The sequence below is a fragment of the Rattus norvegicus genome, chromosome 1 (assembly GCF_021556685.1).
Source record: "Rattus norvegicus strain SHRSP/BbbUtx chromosome 1, alternate assembly SHRSP_T2T, whole genome shotgun sequence".
NCBI lineage: Eukaryota > Metazoa > Chordata > Mammalia > Rodentia > Muridae > Rattus > Rattus norvegicus.
Window position 1 is genome coordinate 76,965,045 of NC_141534.1, and position 9,956 is coordinate 76,975,000.

The following is a 9,956-nucleotide window of genomic DNA, read 5'->3' on the forward strand; positions in this document are numbered from 1 at the left end:
AGGATGGGATGTCCCTTGATGAGGACTGGGGCTGTAGCCGGGCAAGGGGCGGAGCCTGGGGGGGCGTCTAGGTAGCTGAAGAAGGCGGGAAGGGGCGTCCCGGGCCAGGGTCCCAAGAGCAGCTGGCGGGCAGGCGCAGAGCAGAGCCGGGTCCTGCAGCGGCGGCGGAGCCGGGAGCGGGGCCAGCCCCCCCCCCCCGCCGTGATGTCAGCGGGGCCACTCTTAAAGGGGCAGGCCGCCCGCCGAGGGTCGAAACTTGTTCTGGGGCTTTCAAGAACCGGATAAGAGTACAGGATGGGTGATACCGAAGAAAGGGGTAGTTTTAGCATTCAGCTAGAGTGAGACTCGAAGATCCAGAGAAGAAATGCCAGGCCTTCAAAGGAACCTGCTAAGCTTTTGAGTTCTGTCCCCTCCAAACACACTGACAGGCACACCATTCTGCTGGCTTGCCTGATCCAGAGACTACATTCCCCATCAGCCCTGGCGGCCAGAGGCCAGCACCTGGGGGTAGGGGTGGGGGCAGGGTCTTCTGCGATGTCTGCTGGGAAACGTAGTCTATCTTGATTGGCCCCTTCCACTCCCTGCTCCCCTCCACACATACTCGCAAAGTGGGTCAGGGGAGAAAGAGGCCGGGATGACGTTTCTGCCTGTCTCCTGCCTTGCTAACTGGCTTCCAAGCTCCCAGGTTCTGGTTCTCTCACCTTCTGTAACATGGGGTCCTTCTGATCATGTCTGTCTCTCCACAGGCAGCCAGCTTTACATGTACCTTTCCAGGATTTCTCTAGATTTGGGTGTGTGTTGTCTGTGCCTGTACTTTGCTCTGTGTGAATATGAGCATGTAATAACTGGGTGGAGGGTCGATCACTTGCTGACACAGTGGTCAAGGGTTATTCATTGAGTATGTTACCGATGCAGTCACATTGGTCTTCTCTGAAACCGTGTGTATGTCGCACTCATGCCGAAGTTCTCTTCTCTTTCATTTTACAGGTCTGCGCATTCTCTCTCCACTACCCCCCATGTTTGTTTCTATGTACAGCCAGCCCACCTCCGCACCCACTTCATCCCCCAAACTTTACGAGAAAACATCCAAACATTTTAGCATCAGCATCCCAAATTTATTCTCCAGCAGCTGTGTCTGGGTGGGAGAGGATAAAGGAAGGGCGTGGGGGATGAGAAAGTCCCAGAAAGTGGCAGGCACTGCGGAGGACAAGGGGTGTGTGTGTGTGTGTGTGTGTGTGTGTGTGTGTGTGTGTGTGTGTGTGTGATTCCGACCAAGGCTGGAGCCATGCACGGGGCAGGTGAGCAGTGAAGGGTTCTGGAACAAATCTAGAACAAAAGCTGACTGAGAAAAGTCGGGGAGAGAATCCTCCGTGCATGCCAGGAATCCCCAGAACATGGAAGGGAGGTGGCCTGGAACACGGAGCCCAGCCTCCCACTTAATTCTACAACTGAAGTGGAGGTAGGAGGGGCCTTGAAGGATGCAGAGAGCTGATCTGGAATCTTAGTCTGGAGCAGGCAATCTCATGAGACTATTTCTCCCAACGTGGTCTAGGGAGAGAGAAGGCATAAAACTACCAAGATAGAGTCTAGAACCCCACACGGAGTGGGGTTTCTGGGAAGAGTTGGAACAGCATCCAGATGTTGGGGGTGGGGAAAAACCAGGGCTCAGCACAACGAATCTAGAACACAGAAAGGCTCTAGAGACTGTTTGAAGTTTAAAATGCCAGCAATGCTGGGGAACAGCGTCTAGAACCCATTGGGGCGCGTGAAAGAGGCCAGAAGGTTGGGTGGTTTAAGAGACCTAAAATTCGGACTAGAGGCGGGGATGGGGGTGGATGGGAGTTACAGCCAACTTGGCGGAGGGAGCACTGGGAACACCTAGCGGCAGCAGATGAGATTACATGACGGGCACAGGCACAGGGCTTGTGGGGCTGCGGGCATCTGGGTGCACGAAGTCCGGGTTCACATAAGTAAAGCCCTGGAAATCAGCTTGGTCGATGCTGGCTAGGACCAAGCGGTCTGGCGGGGTCAAGGCTGGCGCTGCCCGCGTGAAGAACTTGTCAAAGTTTTCGCCGCTGCGGCCACACTGTGATACGAGCGAATGGAAAATTAAGCCCTGATAATCAGAATCCATGCACATCCCCGTGATCTCTGTTTATCCCTTTAGGAGCATCTCTGCAGAAGGATTCCCCCCACCCCACCTCCACATACAAGCTTGGGAGTCCCACCCAACTTCCAGGGACAGAAATTGGGAGAGCAACTGACCGGACGTGGTCTAAAAGGAGGCGCAATTTCCAGTCTCTCCAACCTCTCCCAATCGATCCAACGGAAAAAGCCATGAGCCCGGATGGTGGGTTCCCCATCTGGCCCTGAGCCCAGGCGCTTTCCTGGGTGCTTGGTCAGGAACTGTGGAAAGCACACAAAGAGGGCCTGTCAGATAGCTCAGTGAGTAAAGGCACTTGCCACCGTGTCTGATAGATGACCTGAGTTTGATTCCTAGGACCTACATGTTGGAAGGGGAAAAAAAATTACTCCTAACACTGTCCTCTGAACATCTTGTATTATGATGTATGTGTGTGTGCACACATACACAAATCAGTAGACTAAAAATTCAATGTAAAATGCTTTTAAAAATCAAATGTGGTGGTATAAGGGTCAGAGAGGAGGAAATTGGAGAAATCCAAAACAGGAGGAAGAAGAGAGGGAGAGATGGGGAGAGGTGGAAGATCTCCTGTGGGCCATGCACTTTCTTCTGCATCACCCAAGGAAGAAGAAACTGAGACTTACAGTTTGGATGACTCATCAAGACCCATGAAGAATATGTCATGGGGATTAGGGGTAATCTGATCTACCCAACTCTAGAAAGACACTTTGCCCTTTTGACATTTCCTGCTGTGGGCCAGGGTGAGGCAGAGGGATGCCACCCTTGGTCTGGGATGACATCAAGGTAGCAAAATATTGTTCAAAATTACTCTTGCAGGAAATGCCTGTAGAAAGGTTTGAGTGACAGGAGCCTTTTTCTAAAAGAGACGGCCACCGAGGTATATGGGTTGTGGGTCAGAAAAAGCTGGGAGTTGGGGCTCTCACCCCCTTGCAGATGGCCACAGCTTCCCGGGAAAGTGACTTGGGATAGGTGACAGTTTGTTCCATGATGGCTTGAAACAGCTCCTCCTCATCTTCCCCATCAAAGGGTGGCTTTTAAAAAGGAGGCAGAATCAAGTAAGAGACATGTGAGGCTGCCTTTTCCAAGCCTGCATCCCTTCAATACCCACTTCAAACAAAAGCATCCTGATAATGCATCCTCCCACCCCACCCCTACGGCCAACTGCCTCAGATAAAAGCAAGAAAACTATTCCATTTTCATCTCTAATTCCTTATCGTACATGCCCTAGTTCTGTGCATCACTCTACTGCCCAGCTGTCTTCTGCTATGTAAGTCACTGGCAATATGTCATCTAATGGGGGGAAGAGGGATGCAGGAAAGACTGTTCTCACTAACCATCACGGTTAAAACAATGTTTCAGGACCGCGGACAGCGCCATGCTACCCCAGCTTCCTGATGGATCAGCATGTTTTCTTAAACCTTGCCATTCTGTTCCTTCTAGAATAATACCACATAAAAAGGGACGCCCGACACTGTGTGGCCATTAGTTAAGCCAACATTCCGTATTCTGCCTTACCTGTCCTGCCAACATCTCATACAGCAGGACTCCAAAGGACCACCAGTCGACAGACTTCCCATAGGGCTGATAGGCAATGATCTAACAGAGGAAGAGAAAGCAGAGTGTGTGATATTTTCTGGAGACAGAGCCTCACGTGGTTCAGGCTAGCTTTGAACTAACTATGTGTCGGAGGATGACCCTGAACTCTTTAATCTCCTGTCTCCACCTCCCCAGTGCTAGGAATTCGATGTTTGTTCTCTAAGGTTGCAGGATTCCTATGGCCTCTCTCTCTGGATCCTGACCCACTTCAAGAACTTTCCACTCTGACTATTTTAGCAAGAGCTCCACCATTTGGAAAATCCAGGAAACAGTGGTGATATACTTACAAGCTTACTTACCTGGCAATATATAAAGTCCATGGAAGGGCTGGCAAAATGGGAGCAGGTAAAAAGCCCCTTGACACACAAAACCCCATGACTGGAATTCAATTTCTAGGACTCACATAGAAGAGAAAACTAACTCCCTAAAGTTGTTCTTTGACCTCAATATGCAAGCTGTGACATGTACACACACACACACACACACACACACACACACACACGCAATTTTTTTAAAAGAGGAAAGAAATTAAACTCCACAAATTTTTTCTCTGACCTCCACATATATGCTGTAACATATATGCCCATGAATACATAAAATAATAATAATTTTAATAATATTTTAAAGCCTATCTAAGGATCAAGTCATAAGTACTACCCATGTAGAATATGTGGGTAACCACACCTTCTGTTTGAATGCTAAGCATATAGAGCTAAATCTTTTTCTTTTTTCTTTTCTTTTCTTTCTTTTTTTTTTTAAATGTGTGTGGGGGAGGGTGAGACATGATTTCCATGTAACATAACAGCACTACCTGTCCAGGCTGGCCTCAAACTCACAAAGATCCACTTTCTTCTGCCTCCCTAGTGCTGGGATTAAAGGCATGCATCACGAGGCCTAACTAAATCTCATTTTTAACACATTTTTATTAGTTTACTGAGAAGAACATATGCATGCCATGGCTTCCGTGTGGAAGTAAAGACTTTTGGGAGCCAGTTGTCTGCTTCCAGTATGTGGGTTCCTGAGATAAAACCCAAGTGATCAATCAGTCTTAGCAGTAGCTACATTACCCACAGTGCCATCTGGCTGACCCTTGGATGAATTTCAAAGACCAGAGAAACATTTCTTGAGACAAGACCTCATGATCCCAGGTTGGCTTTCCACGTAGATAAGGATGACCTTGAACTTCTGATCCTCCTGCTCCCATCTCTTACTTGTTAGGATTACAAGAGCGAGCCACCATACCTGATTCAATTATTTTCTCATTCCTCTTGTTTTCTGTTTTTCTCCCAAGACAGGGTCTCACTAGATATCTCCAGTTGCCCTCACCCAAACTGGAGATCCTCCCAGTTCAGCCTAACAAATAGTGAGACAGGAGATTCTGTGTAACAGAACCCTGACTATCCTGGACTGTCTTTGTAGACCAGGCTGGCCTCCTACTTACAAAGATCTGCCTCCCTCTGGCTCCTAAAGTGCTGGGATTAAGGTGTGTGCCACCACACCTGGCCGAGAGAAGAGATTTTTAAGCTTGGAGAAGTCTAGCCTCAGAGTCAGGGTCAGAGTCAGGATTAATTTTATATGTGTGTTTCTTGTGGCAGTGAGTTCAAATTTCCAGGAAGAGTTTTCAACCAGTGACACTGATTACTTGGGTCCTAGCACTGATCTATGGTAAAGGTCAAGAGACAGCACCTTCACACTGTACAATGGCCTCCACAGATTAACAAAGCCAGTGTGAGCATACTACATACAGCTACATCATGAACCTTTAGAATATTAGCTCCGGCTTCTTAACACCACTGAAAATATCCAAGGATTAGTCAGGCAGTGGTGGTGCCTGCCTTTAATCCCAGCACTCTCAAGGCAGAGGCAGGCAGATCTCTATGGGTTTGAGGCAAGCCTGGTCTACATAGTAAGTCCTAGGACAGCTAGGGTTATTATGGAGAGAAGCCCTGTCTTGAAAAACAAAACAAACAAATAAACAGGAAAAAGGTAAGAAAGAAAGAACAGAGAGAAGGGGGGGGGAATATCCAAGGGTCAGTTTTTTGCTCCTCTGGGAAGTTCAAGGTTCTGACCATGCCCTCTCAGAGTGTCAGGAGGAAGATCTATTAATACTATAGAATCGTGGGTAAGTGTTCAGCTCCCACTATTAGGGAAAAAAAAGTATGAGGTGCATAGGCTTGGAGTGCAGCTTAGTAGAGTGTTTCTTTCCCCAGGATACATGAACATCTGGATCTGAACCCCAGTAACACATAAAGCCAGGTATCCTGACGAACACCAGCTGTTGTTCCAGCACTAGGGAGATACAGGCAGAGGGACCATAAATCCAAGGTCATCCTCACTTACACAGTGAGTTTGAAGCCAGCCTGGAATACATGATACCCTGTCTTAGAAACAGAAAGAGGACGCAGAAGATCCTTAGCACAAGCTAGGTAGGGAGATTAGCATATCATCAAGCTCTAGGTTTGACTGAGAGAATTTACCTCAATGAATAAAATGGAAGAGTGGTACAGAATTCCTAACATAACCCTGGGCCTCCACATGCAGGCACAAATGTGCCCACATACATGAAAACATGCACACACATACATACATATACATACATACATACATACATAGTAGTAGTAGTAGTAGTAGTGGTAGTAGTAGTAGTAGTAGTACTATTACTACTACTACTCACACACACATACATGTAACGATTTTTTTTTAAAAATCGACAACAAAACTACATGTACTGTTTATCAATGAGCTGCCATTCAATTCTGTACTAAAGGGTAAGCCCCGCCCAAACAGCATACAGAAGACACAAAGCCTCACAGTAGGCATAGTGTTCTCAGGCCTGCCCACTCAAAACGCACTAGAAATAGTCTCCACCTTCTCCACTTTGGAATAGTGTGTGTTCTACTCACACTCCTCCAAGCCAATCATACTCATGTACACTATTCATCCTCAGGTCCTGCTTGCTTTACCCATTTGAGGTAGGCAGATCTAACCCACTGTGAGTAGCACCATTCCTTAGGTAGGGAAGCAGGAAGGGTATGAATGGTATGGAGTGTGTGAGCTGGGCACTAAACACATGTGTAAGTTCACTGCTTTCTTCTCTTATCATGGTGTGACCAGTCCCTTGACTTCAAGTGCTCAGCATATCAGTCTCCCTGCTCAGGGCACAGGTGGAGACTACCATGGGTGGGAGCTGCTAAGACACCCACAAATGAAGGACAAGCCTTGTCTACTATGACTATTAGACAACTGCACCCACTGAGAGATGCCCACAGAGCATCAGGTTCAGAGTTACCTCAGGTGCTATGTAGTCTGGGGTCCCACAGAAGGTGCGGGTTGTGGACCCAGGGAAGACATTCTCTTTACACATGCCGAAGTCTGTGATCTTGATGTGTCCTTCAGCATCCAGCATCACATTATCCAACTTGAGGTCCCTGGAGGATGAGTGTATGAGGAAGGACAGTATGATGGTTAGCTTTCAATGTCACCTTGATAAAATCTCCCAGGAAAAGCGTCTCATTGAGTGATTGTCTGGATCAGGTTGGCCTGTGGATAAGTTTGTTGAGGACTTTTTTCATTACTTTAGTTGATGTAGGTAGACCTAGTCTACTGTGGGTGGTACCACTCCCCAGGTAAGAAAGCTTATAGACTATGTAATCTGAGCACTAGCTTCATGAATTAATCCATTGTTCTCTGCTCCTTATTTCTTTTGAGGCACGGTTTCTCTGTGTAGCCCTGGCTGTTCTGTAACTTGTTCTGTAGACCAAGCTGGTGTCTTCTAACTCAGAGATCTGCCTGCTTCTGACTCCCGAGTCCTGGGATTAAAGGATTAAAGGTATGAGCTGGGATGGAGAGATGGCTCAGAGGTTAAGAGCACTGACTGCTCTTCCAGAGGTCCTGAGTTCAATTCCCAGCAACCACATGGTGGCTCACAACCATCTGTAAAGAGATCTGATGCCCTCTTCTGGTGTGTCTGAAGACAGCTACAGTGTACTTATATATAATAAATAAATAAATCTTAAAAAAAAATAAAGGGGTTGGGGATTTAGCTCAGTGGTAGAGCGCTTGCCTAGGAAGCACAAGGCCCTGGGCTCAGTCCCCAGCTCCGAAAAAAAAAAAAAGGTATGAGCCACCACTGCAGGGGATGTTCTCTGTTCTTAATTGTGGATGTAAGTAGCTGCTTCAAGTATATTTTACTTTGATTCAATGGTAGAAACTGTGAGCCACGCCAAATGCTTCCTCCCTTTGACTGTTTTGTTGTTGTTTTGTTTCGTTTTTTGGTTCAAAACGTAGATGTGTGTGTATATGTGTGTGTGTGTGTGTGTGTGTGTGTGTGTGTGTGTGTGTGTGTGTGTCTGTGTCCAGGTGCCTGGGGTGGGGTGTAAACATGGATGTCATATATCCTGAAGTTGGAGTTACAGGCAGTTGTGAGCAACCTGGTATGGGTGTTGGGAATCAAACTTCAATCCTCTGCAAGGGCAGCATCCAGCCTTGCTGAAGCCATCCTTCGAGCCCCCTTATAGTGTACTTTCACACAGCAATAGGAAACAAAACCCAAGGCAACTAGCGTTCAACAATCCGGAGCTGTGTGTTGGAATCCCGTCCCCTGCAGGGACCTATTTCCCTCTCCAGAAACTGTTGGGGCTACTGACCTGTAGATGATGCCCTGGTTGTGAAGGAAGAAGAGGCCTATGGCGATTTCCGCGGCATAGAATCTGGAGGAGCACGTGGCAAGTTAGAAGGTCAATAACAGGATCACTTCTCCCACCTCCCGCTCCCTTCACCATTCTGGTACTTACGCTGCGTGGGGCTCCTTAAACTTGCCCAGTTGCTGAATGTGGTACATTAAATCGCCCCCAGTGACGTACTCCATCACAAAATACAGGCGGTCCTAAGGAGGAGTGGGTGTGGCTTAGTGGCAGGGACACACCCACACCTGAACAGAACCGCTTTTCTTTTCTTTCCTTTTCTTTTCTTTTCCTTTCTTTCCTCTCCTCTCCTCTCTCCTCCTTTCCTCTCCTCTCCTCTCTCCTCCTCTCCTCTCCTCTCCTCCTCCTCCCCTCCCCTCCTCCTCCCCTCCCCTCCTCTCCCCTTCCTCCCCTCCCCTCCTCCTCTCCTCCTCCTCCCCTCCCCTCCTCCTCTCCTCTCCTCTCCTCTCCTCTCCTCTCCTCTCCTCTCCTCTCCTCTCCTCTCCTCTCCTCTCCTCTCCTCTCCTCTCCTCTCCTCTCCTCTCCTCTCCTCTCCTCTCCTCTCCTCTCCTCTCTCCTCTTTTCTTTTGAGACTGGATTTCTAAGTGTAGCTCTGGCTGTCCTGGAACTCTTTGTAGACCAGGATGGCCTCAAATGCCTGCCTCTGCTTCCTAAATGCTAGGATTAAAGGTTGTGCGGCTAACATCCCTGACACGCCCCCCATGCCTTTTTTTTTTCTTTTTCTCTCTTTCTCTCTTTCTTTTTCTTTTTTGAGTGTTTTGCCTGCATGTATGTATATTGTGCCTGGTGCCTCTGAAGGTGAGAAGAGAGCATTGCATGCCCTGGACTGAAGACTCAGATCATTATGAGCCACCACATGGATAATGGGAACTGAACCTGGATCCTCTGCAAGAGCAATACTGTCTTTAACTGTTGGGTCATCTCTCTAGCTCCAAGCTTTGAGAGAGAGAGACAGACAGACAGACAGACAGACAGACTCATGTAGCCCAAACAAACTTTAAACCCACTGTGTAACTGACGATAACCTTGAACTCTTGGTCCTCTTTCCTTTACCATGCAAGTGCTGGGATTACAGATCTTTCTACCATAGCCATTTATGAACAGCTGTTTCCTCCTGCCCATTGGGGACAGACTTGGAGACCTCCTGGTCCACTCAGCCAGTAACCCAAAGGAATTGGACAAGTATATAGGAAGGGTCCAAGATTCTAATCCTGGAACCTCAGAATATCCTCTGCCTTATTTTTGTTACTCTAGTTAGTTTTCTTTTTCTTTTTTTCTTTTTTCTTTTTTTCGGAGCTGGGGACCAAACCCAGGGCCTTGCGCCTGCCAGGCAAGCGCTCTACCACTGAGCTAAATCCCCAACCCCTCTAGTTAGTTTTCTAAGCAGTTTACAGAACTTGACTGAAATCCAAGAGCATTAAATCTCAAGTTACATCCTGTGACTCTACCTCTCTGTCTCTCTCTCTTACACACACACACACACACACACACAC

General features: G+C 47.8%; 1 protein-coding gene across 7 annotated transcripts in view; it reads right to left on the bottom strand.

Moving 5' to 3' along the window:
- Positions 1-1,093: 1,093 nt before the first annotated feature.
- Prkcg (protein kinase C, gamma) overlaps positions 1,094-9,956 on the bottom strand; it is a 27,841-nt gene continuing 18,978 nt past the window's right edge. For all 7 annotated transcript variants that reach the window (XM_087619658.1, XM_087619650.1, NM_012628.2 and 4 more), the window contains 7 exon segments: positions 8,554-8,645; positions 8,407-8,469; positions 7,050-7,188; positions 3,680-3,760; positions 3,088-3,195; positions 2,266-2,406; positions 1,094-2,086 (listed from right to left, as the gene is read on the bottom strand). In XM_087619658.1, the coding sequence (XP_087475784.1) occupies positions 1,898-2,086; positions 2,266-2,406; positions 3,088-3,195; positions 3,680-3,760; positions 7,050-7,188; positions 8,407-8,469; positions 8,554-8,645 (813 nt within the window). In that variant the 3' untranslated portion in view covers positions 1,094-1,897.